Source organism: Mytilus californianus, unplaced genomic scaffold (genome assembly GCF_021869535.1).
Source record: "Mytilus californianus isolate M0D057914Y unplaced genomic scaffold, xbMytCali1.0.p SCAF_2, whole genome shotgun sequence".
Taxonomy (NCBI): Eukaryota; Metazoa; Mollusca; class Bivalvia; order Mytilida; family Mytilidae; genus Mytilus; species Mytilus californianus.
In genome coordinates, this window is record NW_026262668.1 from 49188479 (window position 1) to 49207913 (window position 19435).

At 32.1% G+C, this 19435-nt stretch overlaps 2 protein-coding genes across 2 annotated transcripts in view; one reads left to right on the forward strand and one right to left on the reverse strand.

Moving 5' to 3' along the window:
* Positions 1-2535, forward strand: part of LOC127729916 (tetratricopeptide repeat protein 21B-like) — a 61688-nt gene extending 59153 nt beyond the window's left edge. The window contains exons 37-38 of the mRNA XM_052237853.1: positions 634-701; positions 1403-2535. Coding sequence (XP_052093813.1) covers positions 634-701; positions 1403-1480 — 146 coding nt within the window. The 3' untranslated portion in view covers positions 1481-2535. The remainder of the gene's footprint in view (positions 1-633; positions 702-1402) is intronic.
* A 1242-nt stretch (positions 2536-3777) lies between these two features.
* On the reverse strand, positions 3778-8884 carry LOC127729920 (RING finger protein 145-like). Its single transcript, XM_052237888.1, has 3 exons — positions 8738-8884; positions 8506-8646; positions 3778-6849 (listed from the first exon to the last, which is right to left on the reverse strand). Exons 1-3 carry the CDS (start codon positions 8742-8744, stop codon positions 5138-5140), a joined length of 1860 nt encoding a protein of 619 aa, XP_052093848.1. The 5' UTR covers positions 8745-8884; the 3' UTR covers positions 3778-5137.
* Positions 8885-19435: the final 10551 nt, after the last annotated feature.

Consider the following 19435-nt stretch of genomic DNA (forward strand, 5'->3'; position numbering starts at 1 on the left):
TACTTTTATTTTTATGCCCCACCTACGATAGTAGAGGGGCATTATGTTTTTCGGTTTGTGTGTCCATTCGTCTGTCCGTCTGTCCCGCTTCAGGTTAAAGTTTTGGGTCACGGTAGTTTTTTGATTAAGTTGAAGTCCAATCAACTTGAAACTTAGTACACATGTTCCCTGTGATATGATCTTTCTAATTTTAATGCCAAATTAGAGTTTTGACCCCAATTTATCGGTCCACTGAACATAGAATATGATAGTGCAAGTGGGGCATCCGTGTACTATGGACACATTCTTGTTCAATATTTTGAATGAACTTAAAAAAAATTATCACTCATTTCTCCAATACTACTGAACTGAATAACTTCATTTATGGTCAGTAGCCCAACAGTGATGAATTGTAACATGTGAGTGCTTTTCAAATCTGTCAAGACACCTACTTCCTGTTTTCTGATACTTCTGATGAATTATGTAAAGTGGAACTATGCTTATTCAACAACGTGAGCATTTTTTAAATTTTCTTTGGAAGCACTTATATGTTTTGATCATACATCCCATTTAGATATTTGAGAAAAAAACATTTTGCACAATACTACGCATATGCATCATCTAGAAATTTTATAACATATTCTTTTTTTACAGGTTATAAATTGGGATTTAATTACCTAAAGGCAAAAAGATTTGTAGATGCGATAGATATTTGTCATCATGTAAGTCATGAATACTGGTAACCCACACATTATTGAAAAATAAGCAAATAAATAGTACACACACAAAAAATGTGTGTCTATTTTTCCCTCTTATCAAGCACTTGATATGCATTTATGTATCTTGCTATTGTCATCAAAGAGACTTGTTTCTATAACACATATATCTGAATTTACAATACATGTACTTTTATACAATTGGAATATTATATTTGCTGAAATAGTTATGTCGCCCAACAGCAAAGCTTTTGCAACACATGATAAATGCAGACCTCTTGTGCTGTCATCGTTCTTTAAAGCTTCTTGACAAAATTCAACCAAGATGGCATAGATTTTTCTACATGACAGGAAGTTGTGCACCTGCTTTTTTAATTTTTGATCTTAGCGATTTTATGGGTATCCCATTCTAACACAATAGACATAGCAATGTCTGTTTATATTACTATGATATGGCAGGCAACACATGTTCCTTGGAAGACTTGCACATTTATTTGAATAAATTTTATGCTAATAGACAAACAATCAACTTTACCATGATTACAAAGAAAAAAAGGGAAATAAGTCTTTAAATTTTGATCTTTTCTGAACATGTATTTTATGACTCAGGTAATGTTAAATTTCACATCGGATATCATGATATGAAAACATATTGTTGAAATTTCTTAATGTTTAAACTAAAACTCTTCTTATTTTCTCTATTGTAGGTACTAAGTAGCCATCCTAACTACCCAAAGATCAGGAAAGAAATTTTGGACAAATCTAGAGCTAGCCTACGTGTTTAAGAACTGCAATATGACATTATCTCTTTAAACTATTGATGAAGTGGTTCAGAAATCTGGACAACCAGAGATTTAATTTTAACTTCAACCAGGAATGAATGAGTGATCGAAAATCTTAGTGAAATATATCATTGATGACAAAGAAAAATGCAAAATATTTTGAGTCACTATATTTTTTGATGAAGGAATTATTCTAAAAATATATGATGCCTTGATCACACACCTGCACATTTAAGAAAAAAGCTATTGTTTAACAAAAATAAAAGTAAATTATTTCTAGAATTAAGATTGAACTTATGTTTAAGAAAACAGATATTATGAAATATTTATTATGGCATTCTGGCATTATCAAATTCATAGCAAAATTAAAAAATCCCAATACATATCTCATGAATTAGCTTTTGCTTTTAAAAAACATAGAAATCAGTTTTTGAAGAGAAATACAGAATAGAGTTTATAGAATTAACTGTGCATTATTCTTTGTCCTTTAAGGGCTATTCCATTAAAATGTATGTGGGAGGGTAGGAAGGGACTTTCAAAATATCCCTACAACCAAGAACCATTTTTTAGATAATTTTGCATAATGGTAATAGACGCATACTGAAAAAAGACCCATGACCCACATTCAATAATTAAACTTCCCTTCCTACCCTCCCACATACATTTTAATGGAATAGCCCTAAACTGTAAGCTGTTTCATAATTTTAAAGTAGCAGACGTTTACCATCAGATTTGAATTTTGTGCAATGCAATAGATCTTTATATTTGAATGAAATCTATGTTGTATACAAATAATAACGCTCTGAATTTGTCTTTTAAAACTTGTTTGTTGAATTTCTGTTATGTTAAGTCTTACCTTAACTCTGTGCACTAAAAATACTTGTACTGTATAATCTAATTTAATTCTTGAACATTTCTTAAGAGATAATTACATTTGATACCATTATGTACCGGTACTTGTTTATATATAAATATCGTGGAAAATAATTTGTGTACAATTGTATCTATATTTATTGTAAATGCTGAAAATGTGATAAATACATTCCGTCCATCTGAAATTTTGAGTCTTCTTGCCATTAACAATTTAACAATTTTACATTCATTAATTCAGATAAGTTACATATAAAGCCCTCAAAATGATTCAAATATGTATACTGTAAATTCAGAAATTATAGCTTTCACTTATTTTTGCTATTTTTGGAGAATGAACAAAAATGCAAAATTAATTATTGCAATTTTAGGAAAATCTGCATGCAAATATATGTATCAGATTTCAGAATAAGAGTTCTAATTATTGGGACACACATCCAGTCGCATTATTCACATTGATAAAAAATTTGCAATAATTTCTGAATTTACATTATTGAGTTTTTTTTGTGGTCGACATGGCCAAAATTGCTGTTGCAAGAAGGAGTTATTTCACCCTAGTGATGATTTTACCAATTTTTTTCTTTTAAGAAAAAAAACTATAATAGATGGATGGAAACTTTGAAAAGCAAAACAGATCAGCAAAATAAGATCTTCAAGTAAGACAACATGGCCAAATTATCATACTCTTTATAAGATACTAGAGCACACCTGCGACATCGCGGGTCATTGAATGAATTAAAGTACAGTTGCCTTATTTTTAGCCTGGATTTTTAGTATTTGTATTGTCATCTAATAAAGTCATGCTGTTTGAACCCGTCCTGGTTTCTAAAAAATAAACTTACTATAAACTAAATTTAATTTTTTAACTAATTAACCAAAATAAATAGTGGTATTGAGGTGGAAGAAAACAGACTTGCTAAATAGTAAAGATATTCCTTGAAATGACAAATTTTACTTATTTCTATCATTTTGCCAATTATTTTGAAAACTTTATTACTGGAAACAGTAAAAATGTTCAATACAAGAGCTACATAAATGCCACTTAATAAGATTTATAAATAAGCAAACATAACTGATTGCAATAAAAGTGGAATAAATATCAAAAAGGAATATTTTAACCAGGTGAGCCATTCAGGCTCGTGGGAGCCCCTTTTTTACCTTCCTTTTTGTTGGTTATTCTCTACATCTATTCCCTGCATTTTAGATTTGATGCATTTTACTATTACTTAAAAGATACTTTTTCATGAAAATTGCAGATTCAGTCATCATCGGGGATATTGTGCTCAAGCAGGGGCATATAGAGGTTATGGTGTGGGGTTGCTATTTGTTCATTTGTTCGTCTGTACTTTCTAGCTTTTACTAAATCTTAGCTTGATTTCAATAAGACCTTCAAAGAATCTTTATACCCCCGGTAATCTAATGGCAGTGTGCAACTCCCAAATGCTTTTTGTTATATCCAAATGATCTTTGTGATTTTCCATATCTATACAAACTAGAGGTCCTGCGACCAAAGCTCATAAATATGATACCCCCTATCCCACTTGAAGCAATGGCAAAGTCTATGATTTTCAAGGAAAACCAAAAAAAGATGTACACAATGGAATGATATGGTAAAGATTTTTAGAAAGATAAAAAAATTGAATAAGGGATTTAGGAGGAGTTGCAGACACAACATGGATATCCCCAGATAAAGCAATGACAATAGGAGGTAAACAAAGACATTGAAGGTTGAAGATTCTGAAAAAGTATCATAAAATTCTGATTAGGGGCTTAGGAAGAGAAGCATCAATACATGTGCACTCATGGTGCAGATATGACAAAGTTTATGTCTTGCAAAATGAACCCAAAAAATTATTCGGATAAAAAAATGAAAGTAAAGGTCCAAAAGTACATCATGTGTAAGGTGTTGTTATAGTTTCACCAAATCATGTTTATCAATTTAGAAGTAAAAGAAAAGTGAAAAGTGGGACGAAAAGACGGATACATGGACAGACACCTCCAGACACTACTTACAAAGTGTTTCTAAAAAATACAGCGGGTATAATAAGGCAACAAAGTATAACTTTATTACTTCTTCTCACAGCCTTTAAGTTGATATTGAACTGATTTTAAAAGCTATAAATGTGCATAATATTGTAAAGCAGACAGGCGGTATGGGTTTTGCTCATTGCTGAAGGCCGTACTGTGACCTATAGTTATAAACTTCTATGTCATTTGGTCTCTGGTGGATAGTTGTTTCATTGGCAATCATACCACATCTTCGTATTTTTTATAATTATCACAACTGACAACAGATTTGATGCACACCCTTTTTACATTCACAATACTTAGTTGTTAAAAATTTTGTCTTAAGCATTTGATTTAGATCTTTATTAGAAAAATGAGCACAAGACCCTCCAGGTTGATATAGTTCAAAACTAAACTACATGATTTGCTGGAGGGTTATTGTAGTGATTGCCAGTTTATTAGTTTAAAACATGTTCCTACAATATTGATATATTCTAGCGCTTTCCAGTTTTGTAGATTAATTAAATTTTATTTAACTTCTGTTTTATTTGTCAACTTCCTCCAGCAGTATAAAGTACATCAGAAGTTTTGCAAAAAGATAGTATCATTATGTAAAATTCATAAATGGTATAGACATTTTAAAAAATCACGAATACAAGTTATCTCCCCCCATTGAATAATGATTTTCGTATAGGCTTAGCCATAATTAAGAAATGTGTAATAGCGATAACTAATTAATTTTTTGGTATTTTATTGTAATCCTGATATTATCCAATATCGATTTTATTCGTCTTCAAATTCGTCAACTTCGTCAGCCCAATCAGTTGTAATCATTGTACTACAAAGTGGAAAATTTTTACTAATGTAAGACCACTTTGTCAAACATGATTCGTGGAAATAGTGATTACAAGGAGTTACTTTTGCGGATTTCATATTGCGCAGACAAACTGCACATACATCGTTTAATGCATGTAGCTGTTCTTGTGTTGCATTCGGTAAAAATGATAGTCTATGGACTTCCTTCCATCCATTAGTTATTCTTTCGAAAATATTGTAAATACATCCAACTAAAATTATACAACCAAGCCAACTCCATTGAATAGTGGTTATGTTCCAAATCAGATAGCATATATGTAATGTTCCAAAAAATATGTGAATTATTCCGATTAAAACACGTACGCAATACATGGATTTATCCAAGTTTATCCATGCATCAGGCTCTAAACTGTCAAAAACCAACAGGAGATATACTGATAGAGATCCTATAGCTTCAACAGTTACAGATAGCCATGTAGACGTTACCACAATAAACCATACTATCCCTATATCAATAAGTCTAATTTGATAAAGTTTTACAACAATAAAAATAGGAAATATTATTAAAATGATAATAGCTGAAACAGCTTTGCAGGTTTTAAAAAATCCGGCCCCTGATGCTCCAACTTCCAGTAAGAAAGAGTCTACAATCTTGTGTAAATCTTCTAAAACAGAACCAGCTAAGATAAATATACCAAAACACATAATGATACCATGCAATTTAATACCACTATTCTGGGAACAGTATATCAATATATATGTTCCTGCACTATTATACGACTGAGCTTCTAAGATAAAAAACGCAAACGTATATTTACATGTATAATGGTCGGAAGTGTTTCTGGCATGATTTTTTCCACGCAAAAACCACATCGTTGCAGTTGGTAGAAGAAGGGTAATGTAAGAGATACCAGATACATAGGCAATCGTACCTAGTAATGTGGCACATATTATATTAATGGTGGTCAGAAAAATAGTTCCAGCTAGGAAAACACTTGCATTGTGTAAATCTAGTGAAATAAAGATACACAATAAAATAGAATACAGAAGTAAAGTGTTACAGTCTATTCCTATCATCTTTACTTGTTTGATTCCACTTAAGGCATTTTTAACAGAATATAGTTCGTCGCCTTCTTCAAAGTAGTAAGACACAGCAATGATTATAAAGAACAAATAAAAAGTTATACTGTGCCAGTATAAAGTGTAGTAAAATTGAACGAGGGAAAGATATACAACAAATTTTATGCGGAATAGGTCATTCGTCAAATAGACTAAAGCAAGATGATACAAAATTATTAAAACATTATTCTGAAACACTGAAGAACATACACCAGTTAACGCACGCGCTAGGACATGAACTGTTGTTAAACTGGTACCCATTACCACTAGTCTACTGGGAAAATACCTGTACAATTTGACCACGAAACTCACAACCTTTAAGAAGGTTGCAATGACTAAAAACGAAACTGCTAAATGGTAATACAAGTGAATGTGAAACGTTCTCTTCTGCATGGTGAATGATGTTCGATATCCGGTTTCTGTTCTGATTAAAAAATTCCAAATATTGTACTTGGAAAACGGCCACGTCATTATCATGAACACGAAACACATAAAAAACTTGTATATTTTTCCTAATGATCTGTTGTCCAATGTAAGCAAAATTGTTAGAAGTACGAATTCTGCAAATAAAAGAAATAGCGTATAGGTTAAAATAAGAAAATAACTATTTAGGCCTAATTTGTGGGTTTTTTTTCGTCCGCCTTCTTGGTTTTAGCTTGATATACTGAGGTAAAAAAAAAAACCAACGAAAATAAAACACTAAAATATTTCAGAAATATTTTTTATACAAGAAAATATTTTTTAAGGGAAATTTCACATATTATATATTAGTATACTTATGTGTAGTTTTTGGTATATGAATACTTTTGAAAAAAATACAATTTATTTAAAATTAGCATCAAACTGTATGTATGTTAAATTTAGTGAGGGCATGTGTTAAATTTTTGTGTATTTTTCTTCAATCTAGGCTGTTATATTTTGAATATTTGACTTGACACTAAACAAATAAAAAATCAGCCTTTCAGTTACTACAACATGTATAATATTCTCGGGTTATCCTGTTTTTAAAATTGCCTTCGTGCAAAATGAACCAGTTTTGTTTCAGCTGAAGCCATCAAGTTGCAATGTCTCAGAAATTTAAATTAATTACTTTTGAGAAGTTAAAAACATATTGATGGAATTTTGCGAGAAAAAAAAATTATTGAACAAATGTCATGTGTCAAGTTGTGCAACATGTCAACGTTTTTTCAACTATTTAAAACTAAAATGAAGAAAAATCAAATATTTTAATGTTTTTTTTTTACTTTAAAACGCCAACTGGTTGTTATCATGTAATAAAAATATGGACATCCTTATGAAATATCTAAGTAATGGAAACTTTTCCGAAACACATTATGCATATAACTTTTACATATCTAGGTCCACCTATGCCTCAAAAACTTTTTCCAGGTGCACATATTTGTCTCTAGGCAGAATCACTGTCACTGTCACGTTTCACAATGTCTTATGACGAACCGTAACAAAAATTAGTCTTCTAAGATGCATGGTTTTGTATAAGTTTTTATTGGCTTTGAACTAGCTGTCAGTAACTGCGAGTACTCTCAGATCTGTACTTAGTGTCTTCTTTGTTGTGGGGTGTAGCAATACCTTGCTAGTCGGCCGGTCTGTGTTTTTTGTTAGATGTTTTTCTGGTTTATTTCGATCTGATGAGTTAAGACCTTTTTTAAAACTGATTTTTATAGTTTGTTCTTATGTTGTACTGTTACACCACTGTCCAAGGTTAGAGGGAGGGTTTGGCGCCAGTAAACTAGCTTAACCCCGCCACATTCTGTATGTGCCTGTCCCAAGTCAAGAGCCTGTAATTCAGTGTTATCTTTTGTTGCTGTATATCATATTAGTTTTTTGTTCATTGTTTTGTACATATACATCAGGCCGATAGTTTTCTCGTTTGAATTGTTTTACATTTGGTATTTCGGGTCCTTTTATAGCCGACTATGCGGTATGGGTTTTGCTCATTGTTGAAGGCCGTACGATGACTTGTAGTTGTTTTAAACTTCTACGTCATTTGGTCTCTGTTGGAGAGTTCATACCAATTCTTATTATTTTTATTCTGCAAATTTCCTTGCTTTAATAAGCATTTTAGTCTTAGCGTGGAGATAACAAGCTAAAGATGAGTGGTTTCCAAATCATGATTCACACAAAAACGGTTTAATTAGAATAAAGGGATTTTGGTTACATACACAATATTTGTTTAAACAGTTGACAGTTATACATACCAACATAAAATTTTATTGTTGCCATCTCTTTGGCAGCGTAAATTCTTAGTCGAGTATCTAACCAAAAAAGTAATGGTAATCGTTGTACAGTTCCAAGTATGGCCCTTCCATGATTATTTAAAAATCGTAGACATGGTAGATCTACAAAGAGATTCACAAAGGTTAATGCACACAGTAAAATATAAACTCTGTATCAATAAATTTGATTTTTCATCAACATGGACCATCTTACCTGTCATTTCAAATGTTGTGTGTTACTAATCTTCAGATCCTAAATAATTATTAGTTATTATTATTTAATTTGAATCAGCGTTTTTTATTGCAATATAACCATAATGCCATTTATTACAAGACCTTGTGTAATGTTTTATATTTTTAAAAGTATGTTTGTCTATTTTTAGCAACATATATTTACCTGTGTATCGCATATACATTTAATAAATGTCTTCACTTAAAATAAATGTTCGATTTAAACGAAAACTCGTTAAAGCATCGATTGGGATTTTTTTCTTCTGTTTGTGCTTTCTCTCAGTTTGTTTGCTTGCTTTCACTGAGATTTTCAGCTGATTCCAACGAGTGTGTAGCTAAAGGTAGAATCTTTGGTTAGCTTCCTTGCTAGTGTGAGCCAAAATTTGTTCCTGTGAAAAAAGTTCCAGTGGAACTAATTTCACAGAAAATATGTTCTGGGAGAACTTTTTTCACAGACAATTTCTATATAACTTGTTCCATTTCTATAAAATAAGTTCCTCACTTAATTTACCTGGTGAAATAAGTTCTGGGTTGTGAAATTTGTTCCTTACCTAGTGAAATAAGTTCCGGGTTTGTGAGATTTGTTCCTTACCTGGTGAAATAAGTTCTGGGTTTGTGAGATTTGTTCCTCGCATGGTGAAATAAGTTCCTTGTCTGTGAAATATGTTCCACTGGTTAAACAAGTTTTCTTATATACTGAGCACTTGTCAGCAGTGAGTTTAAAGTTATCATTCAAGTACAGTATAAAAACGTATTATATTGATAATGTAATTATAAATAAAAAGTGTAAACATCCAATTTGGATCCTGTGAAGTAAAGCAAATGTTTAATAACATACTCATTAAAAAATACCAAAATGACACTTATGAGCCAGAAAAGAGTAGAATAAGAATAATCATTCAGAAAAAAAGTATAGTTAAAGATGAAAATTTGTACTAATTTGAAAAGGACAAAGTGACTGAAATTATATTAAAAGACATAAAGAATCAAAAGACACACTCTTTTGAAACTGTGCCACGACCTCATAGCTAAGTACATGTATGCCGACTAGAACACCCATGACAGATTAACAGGGATGGGGAATACCACATAAAACATAAATGCAAATTATGATACATTACCATCGCATTTATTTCTTATCTTCATCCTACAGTCACAGTCATGCCTTCAATTGCAAATTTACCCCATGCAAGCACAGTACAGCATCCAGCTTGCATTATAATTTTTAAGTACATGTATAACAAGAAAATTATCTCTTTGCAATATGTTGCAAAGGTACTTATTTTCTGTGAAATATCTTTGAGCAGAACTTATTCATTGATTTCTATGAAATATCTTCGTTTAAAACTAATATCACAGGAACTTATTTCACTTTTTTTTAAATTTTAATATTGGAACAAAATTCATGGAGCTGTGATTTTTGTTCCGGAACTTATTTCACATTTGTTAAAAAAATTAGTTCCGGAACAAATTTTACAGTGCTGGAACATATTTTCTGTGATATAAATTCCAGTGGAACATATTTCCTATGAAATTTGTTCCGGCGGAACAAATGTCAAGCGGGAACAAATTTTTTGTTACACTAGCTCAACCATAAAAAGATTATTACCTTAAGATTGGGAGGAGCAAAGCACCATTTTATCATCCAATGAAAACATTTATATCAATGGCCTGTTTATTATTTTAATTTATGTATGTTTCATACAAAGGTTTACCTAGACTACTTTGAAAATAAAATTTCATTTCTTAGTCTTTGATTGAATTAAAAAATCTTTTCATTACAATAAATTAGAAGCGGAGTAACGTTTTTTTTTTTAAATATTTACGCCGTGAATAGGAAGTTTAGTTAATTAGTGTCTTTAGGTGCACGCAAAAAACATTGTTATGGTCTTGGTGTCTTTTCTTCATATATATGCATAGTTTTTAGAACTAAAATCTTCTATATTCGCACAGAAAAGAAAAAAAATATCACACTACTTAATATCATGCACGGTTGCATTTGTGGACCTTTTATTTAGTTAAAAATGCAACGGGAAAAAAAACAGCAAACAACTGCAGTCTGGAATTAAAAATATTGCAGAGTTTATGAACATCCACTTGGTCCGTTAACATTATCTTACTTATTAGTTTTAGATAAATGATGCAGCCATGAAGAACAATTTATATGTCTCTACTTCAGTTTTAATCTGACCTAGATTGAATGATCAGGTCATATGTACTTTTGGACACGTTCCAATCTTTTTTACCTGTCCGGGTGTATTTAAACATATGTGTATGTGTAAAAGTGAATACGGTCAGCACTTGTCAATCATATCCAACTACGTATATGTAAGAGAATGTTAGAATATAGCAAAGTACTCTCGACCAATGAAATTGTAGGATTGGATGCCTCTTAATTGTGAAGAATGAATGTAAATCATGTTCTTAGTAAGGGATTATCCTATTATTTGGGTCTATTTACAGTTCAATACAAAGAGTTTCTATAAATGAGTTACAACTGCCCCGAAGCACATTTATCAGATTGAAAGGATTTATCACACAGTGATTGTCACTGACTAAAAGTTGAATTTTGAAACAAACAAAAATCTCAAAAACTTTGATTACTTGATCAGCGGTTGGGGAGAATAGTTATTTCCAATACATGTATTCCGATAAAAAAAACCAGGAATTTAATTTTGAACATATTAAAACCTTTTAAGGGCATTATTTTTGAACATTTCCCTTACATAATGAAACAGTATTTGATGTAAAAAGCCGGACCAAATTATTGGCTATGAAATAAAGTTTAGTTGTAACTCAAATGTATTAATTGATATAAACTGTAAATAAAAAAAGGATAATTCCTTACTAAAATATTACATGATTTACATTCATACTCACAATCAGGAAACATACAATTCCTACCTTTTCTTTCTACTGTTGTGTCACCTAATATCTATAACGCATTTTAAAAAAAAATTATTTCCCAAATGATAAGAAAGTCCTCACATCACTAAAACTAATCCATAAATGACATGCCGAAAAAGGAAGTCATGCATCAATTATAAACATTGCACTGACAATGAAACTAATTCTTGAATAGATCATTTGAGCCTTGAGCACTTTACAATATTCTAAGTTTGTAAGAGAATGATAATCCCTTACTTCATGATAAGTACTCGCTAACGCTCGTACTTATTCACGAAGAAAGGGATTATCATTCTCTTACATATACATAATCCCTTTCTTCACGATTAAGTACGAGCGTTAGCGAGTACTTGTCATGAAGTAAGGGATTATCATTCTCTTACAAACTTAGAATATTGTAAAGTGCTCAAGGCTCAAATAATCTCTAAGACTTGATTGGTTGTATTCAAGAATTAGTTTCACTGTCAGTGGAATGTTTATAATTGATGCATGACTTCCTTTTTCATTTATGGATTAGTGATGTCAGGACTTTCTTATAATTTGGGAAATATTAAAAAAAAATGCGTTATAGACATTAGGTGACACAACAGTACAAAGAAAAGGTATGAATGGTATATGTTTCCTAATTGTGAGTATGAATGTAAATCATGTAATATTTTAGTGAGGAATTATCCTTTTTTTTAATTTACAGTTTAAATCAATAAATACATTTGAGTTAATACAACTAACTTTTATTTCAAAGCCAATATATTGGTCCGGATTTTTAAATCAAATATTATTTCATTCAGTCAGGGGAATGTTTAAATAAAATGTCTTTAAAAGTTTTAAATATAATCAAAACTTAAATTAATTTCCTGGTTTTTTGTGTCTTTTTTTATTGGAAGATTGGAAATAACTATTTTTCCCAACCGCTGGTCCAGTAATCAGAGTTTGGAAAGCTAAAGATTTAGGTTATTTTTGGTTTTAGACTTTTTTTCTTTTTTTTTTTGCATTGCTTTGATATTATTTAATTTTTTTAGTAATTTGAAGTTATTAATATTTTCATAATAACATTAAAGGTACAAATTTTACTGCACCAGTAAACTTCAACTTATTTTGATTTTTTTTGTTTGTTTCACAATTCAACTTAGTCAGTTTCAATCACTGTGTGATAAATCTTTTCAATCTGATAAATGTGCTTCCGGGCAGTTGTAACTCATTTATAGAAACTCTTTGTTTTGAACTGTAAATAGACCTAAATAAAAGGTTATCCCTTAACTAAGAACTGATTTACATTCATTCTTCATAATTAAGAGACATCAAATCCTACAATTTCATTGGTCGAGAGCACTTTGCTATATTCTAAATTTTATTAACTTGATGTAACAAATTCAACAGACAAGTTAAATATATTATCATTTGTAATGTCTGACGAAGAAGAAAAAACTAAGGAATTTCAGCTTTCAGTTAACTTTTCGTCATTTTGGCAAATCAAACACACCTACAACATGCATGCTTGTAAATGAGCTTATAACTAACCAAAGATTCTACCTTTAGCTACACACTCGTTGAAATCGGCTGTAAGGTAGATTTTCTCTGACTGTTAATGACGTTTTTACGCTAAATCTTTTTGAAGTTGGTGTACTGATTGACATTTTAGTCTTCGTTGAAACATGATTTTCTTATGTTGTTATTGGCTTTGGACTAGCTTTCAGTAACTGTGTGGACTCTCAGATCTGTGCTTTGTGTCTATTATTTTTTGTTATTTGTTTTTGTGCTTTGTGTCTATCTGATGAGTTAAGCCCGATTCAACTGATTTTTATAGTTTATTCTACTATTTTGCTACACCACTGTCCCAGGTTAGGAGAGGGTTGGCGAACCCGCAAACATGTTAAACCCCGCAGCATTCTGTCAATTCCTAAAACTTAAACAAACGTTGAAGAACTGATAAAACCAAAAAAGGACCTAAAGTAAAGCCAATTCGGACAAGGAATCAGAGTTATGCATGAGGAGTTTTCTCCAAAATAGGACAGATGAAAGAACAAATATTGCACAAAATGCGTTTTTTTTTTGGGCTGAATGTAAACGTTTTATATAAAAGTCCGTCTTGTTAAAAAGTTGTCCAAGAAGCTAAATTGAAACGATCATAGGGAGAATTTAAAAATTTTATCTAAATTCCAGCAGAATTATAGACCTGCGATATTAATGACAGAAATTGGCATCGTTTGCTTTAACGAGTATAAATTTAACTTTATTTTACAAAGTGCGTTTAAGGAAAGTAAAGGAAACATATAAAATTTGATCTATAGCAATATTGGAATGTACAAATTAAAAAAATCATTAAAGATGCAGTTACAATTTAAATTTCATTCGCCTCATTTCACTACAATTGTCATCTCAGTACCAGAATCTATGACAAACGAGAAGAATTCAATTTGAAATTATAAATTTTCCTCACCTTAGCTAGCAACATTTACCAACTTCACCTGCGTATGGAGTTTAAATTTCTCAACTCTCAACACCCGCTACTCAGACTTTGTAGAACGTCATCGGTGTCTTAAGCAAAAGATTGATGAGCCAGGGTTTTTTCCAAAAGCGTTCCATCCTTTTTCTCAAAAAGTTCATCGGAAAGTACCAAGATCTAACAGAAATATTCAGTGTCTACTTTACAAACAATACAAGATGGTCTTGAGTTAGATTCTGGGTGCTGAAATTGTGGATCTTTATATTAACTTTACAGTTTTCCCTTTATTTGTCTGTGTGCTACTATATTCTTTTTGGTCGTATGACTCTTGACGATATTGGTGTTTCTGCATATGTAGCGGTAGCTATATATACGGTATTTTTGCTTTGGGCGTTTCTGTTGCAGGTGAATCCAGATGTGCGATTCGGACGCAGGTTTTTTTTTTACAGTGGATGTTTTCATTTTGTTTACCCTTGCATTTATATTTTACTTAATTTGTACTTTGTCGAGAAAGGGTATGCTATAAACTGTATACTATCAACTACAAAAACTTTTTTGTTGGCGTCTTTGTTAAGATTATTTGTATGTTTGTATCATTTTTTAAGCAGTTGTGGTGTATGTCTGTGATATATGTCTACACAGTTTTTTTTATTGCTAACAACACAATCAGTTGACAATTTAGTTTTTCCAAAGGTTCTTTTTAATTGTTATAGGACAAGGAACCAGCTATTGGAAGAAAAGCATTGTTTTAAATGTGCTGAAGGCTAAAGGTTTTATATGAGGTCTGTCTCGTTAAAAAAAGTTTTCTATGAAGCACTCTGTGCCAATTTTGCATCCTAAATTGAAACAATTAAAGGAGAGTTTAAAATTAAACAACTTAATTCAAATTCAAGTAAAATTACCCACTTGCGACATTTATAACAGAAATTGACACACTACTATCCCATATAACACAATCAAGTGACTTTTTTGTTTTCAAAATGTTCTTTTTTGTTTGAGAAAGAGGCAGCATTGTTATTTTAAACTTTTTTATTGTCACAAAAGCTGATTTGTTGTATTTTAGGATATTTTGGTTTTAATCTGAATAGAAAGAACGCCGTCATGTGTTGGTTGGTTTCACATATGACAACAGATATGTTCCATTTGTCGTTACCACAATCCCGTCCTCATTTCTTCGAATGAGACCTGCCGAATGAGACTCATCACCAAGTGTGCACTTACATGAGCAGCAATACACGACGGGTTCCACATGCAAAGTAGGATCGACTTACCCTTCTGGAGCACCTGAGATCACCCCCGGTTTTTGTTGCAAGGCAACAAAGCTTTACAAGGTATTGATGATATCAATCAGTGGGTGAATATTTTTACTTTAGCACCATCTAATACAACTGCAAGAAACAGTGTAAGACGACATAGATTAAAGACCTTTTTCAATGAGAGTAGTGGGTCAGTGAAATAACCTGGCAGATTAAAGAGCCTTGGTCTGGACATGACATGGTGACACGCCTGACGGACAGTATTACACCGTATAAGTTAGAAGTTCATGTTAATTGCGCACACCTATATAAGTATTTATACGAAAATAATTATGCGAGGAAAAATTCTCACTGGGACATTTCCAAGTTGAGGGTCTGTAGAAGTCTATGGCATACATTTTTGACCCGAAGACAAAGGTACAAAGTTGTATGACTGACATGAAATTAATAGTGGATGAGATATAAAAATGGAAAACGAATTTTGACTGTCACAAAAAATATTTGACCGCAGTCAGAAATTTTAGGCTCAGCATCGGCCATACTGGGTCAAACCATTCATAATGATTGGTGTTAGTACTGGAGGGTATTTTTCGTAGTAGGAGTTACAGTGGCGAATCCAAAGGGGGATGGGGGTCCGGGGGTTGGAACCCCCCCTTTTTTTTGGGACGATCAATGCATTTGAATGGGGACAAATGGTTGGACCCCCCCCTTTTTTTTCTCCTGGGTTGGGAACCCCCTTTTTAAAATGGCTGGATCCACCCCTAACTGTTATGGATCACTCTTCTTTACACGGGACAATCATCTACATCCCTTCCGAGGAATTGGTTGCCTATTTGATACTATGTAAATCCTTACAACCGAAGATGGCCTTGTGGGGAGTCCATTAGTCATATTCCAATACATGGGGTTGACTTCTTAATTTACTTTATTTAACTTCAGTATTTTATTTGATATCAATCTTTATAATTCTCAAAAGGACCACTCCAACCTGAGACTACTATATCACATGTTATAGTAGTCTCAGCTCCAACATACAAAGTAATAGACAATTATAATTACAATTTATTATTCTTGTTATATTTTTTGCATGGTGCTTAACAAAATTAAAGCACTTTCATGTTGAACAATGTTTGGTGGCGGATCCAGGAGTTTATAAAGGGAGTATAATTCCAGAAAATGGTATATATACCGCAAAGAACGAGCGAGGCAAAAATGTTATTCAGACAATTTCATGCTAAATAAATGGGGAACGTGTCCATGGGACACAGATGATGCCCCTGCTTGCATATCATATAAAGTTATAAACGGACATAAGGGAGCTACCATTTGATTTTTATGGGGGGGGGGGGGGGGGCGCTAGGATGAAATTTGAAAAAAATAGGCAGGACAGGAGTGTTGAGCAAAAAAAAAGGCAGGATGAGACACTTTGCAAAAAAAAAAAGGCAGGATGACAATTTATGTAAAAATAAAAGTCAGGATAAACTAAAAAAAAAAAAAAAGGCAGGACCGAATAGAATGAAAAATAGAAAGGCAGGACAGAGATTACAAATAAAAAAAAAATGCAGGACAAACTTTTTCATCCTAGCCCCCCAATAAATATCAATTGGTAGCTCCCTAACTGAAGAACAGTAAAAGTGACACTACCCAAATTTTTACTTGATCTGAGTTTTGTGGTAATAAGTATTGTGTATAATTTTCATAACATTTGGTTGAGGCAAATTAAAGTTAGAGAATGGAAACGAAAAATTCAGCAATTTTTCCATTTGTAAAGGGGCATAACTCTAGAACGGTTAAAGTGACACCACCAAAATTCAAAATGATCTGTGTTTTGTGGTAGTAAGCATTGTGTATAAGTTTCATAATATTTGGTTGAGGCAAACTAAAGTTAAAGAACAGAAACCAACTTTGGGACGTATGTACAGACGGACAAGGGTGAAACTTAATGCCCCCTCCGCTACGGCGGGGGCATAAAAATCAGATAAATTGTGAGAAACATGAGGATTTTTGTTATGGCTATGAAAGGTGGAAACGCCACTGAGGTTATTAAAGTTTATGTATGGAACCTTCTATATTTGGTTTGAATTTGGTGCCTTACCTAGAAAAAGAAACGAATATATTAATAACATTTTAATTTCGTGTTGTCAAAGAATGTGCAGTTTGGAATCACCACTCTTATGAATAAGGAATAACAATTGTACTAAACTAAACAAGATATATAAAATGAAATAAAATGCTCCGCAGGGCGCAGCTTGATACGACCGCAGAGGTCGAACCCTGAACAGTTGGGGCAAGTATGGACACAACATTCAAGCTTGATACAGCTCTGAATTTGGATTGTGATTAAATATTTGACACAGCATAGGTTTCTGACACAGAATGAATGTGGTCTAAGAACTTACAAATTTTAAATTGGACATTCACCTATTATGGTCCAATATCCAAAATCTAAATACATGGTTAGATTCAGCATATCAAAGAACCCCAAGAATTCAATTTTTGATGAAATCAAACAAAGTTTAATTTTGGACCCTTTTGATCTCAATGTGGACAAAAATGATAACAGGGCCCAAAAATCAAAAATCTAAATACATGGTTAGATTCAGCATATCAAAGAACCCCATATATTCAATTTTTGTTGAAATCAAACTAAGTTTAATTTTGGACCCCGATTTGGACCAACTTGAAAACTGGGCCCATAATCAAAATCTAAATACATGTTTAGATTCAGCATATCAAAGAACCCTAAAAATTAAATTTTTGTTACAATCAAACTAAGTTTAATTTTGGACCCTTTGGACCTTTATGTAGACCAATTTGAAAACGGAACCAAAAATTAAGAATCTAAATACACTGTTAGATTCGGCATATCAAAGAACCCCAATAATTCAATTTTTGATGAAATCAAACAAAGTTAAATTTTGGACCCTTTGGACTTCAATGTGAACCAATTTAAAAACGGGGCCCAAAATCCAAAAACTTAATACACGGTTAGATTCGGCATATTACAGAACCCCATATATTCAATTTTTGTTGAAATCAAACAAAGTTTAATTTTGGACCCCGATTTGGACCAACTTGAAAACTGGGCCCATAATCAAAAATCTAAATACATGGTTAGATTCAGCATATCAAAGAACCCCATATATTCAATTTTTGTTGAAATCAAACAAAGTTTAATTTTGGACCCCGATTTGGACCAACTTGAAAACTGGGCCCATAATAAAAAATCTAAATACATGGTTAGATTCAGCATATCAAAGAACCCCATATATTCAATTTTTGATGAAATCAAACAAAGTTTAATTTTGGACCCTTTTGATCTCAATGTGGACAAAGTTGATAACGGGGCCCAACAATCAAAAATCTAAATACATGGTTAGATTCAGCATATCAAAGAACCCCATATATTCAATTTTTGTTGAAATCAAACAAAGTTTAATTTTGGACCCCGATTTGGACCAACTTGAAAACTGGGCCCATAATCAAAAATCTAAATACATGGTTAGATTCAGCATATCAAAGAACCCCATATATTCAATTTTTGTTGAAATCAAACAAAGTTTAATTTTGGACCCCGATTTGGACCAACTTGAAAACTGGGCCCATAATCAAAAATCTAAATACATGGTTAGATTCAGCATATCAAAGAACCCCATATATTCAATTTTTGTTGAAATCAAACTAAGTTTAATTTTGGACCCTTTGGACCTTTATGTAGACCAATTTGAAAACAGAACCAAAAATTAAGAATCTAAATACACGGTTAGATTCGGCATATCAAAGAACCCCAATAATTCAATTTTTGATGAAATCAAACACAGTTAAATTTTGGACCCTTTGGACCTCAATGTGGACCAATTTAAAAACGGGGCCCAAAATCCAAAAACTTAATACACGGTTAGATTCAGCATATTAAAGAACCCCAAGAATTCAAGAATAAAACCCCATTGAAATTGATCAAGAAATAAGCAATTTATACGAAGTATCTTCTTTTGCACAATACTGTGCAATTGAATATTTCTTGCTATTGCGCAATACTGTACAATTGACAATTTCTTGCTATTGCGCAATATTG

Bases quoted from the DNA above. Each gene is read 5' to 3' on its own strand.
- LOC127729920 (XM_052237888.1), bottom strand. The intron at 6,850-8,505 runs GTATGTATAACT...TTTTATTTGCAG, and splicing joins AACAATAAAATTTTATGTTG to AATTCGTACTTCTAACAATT.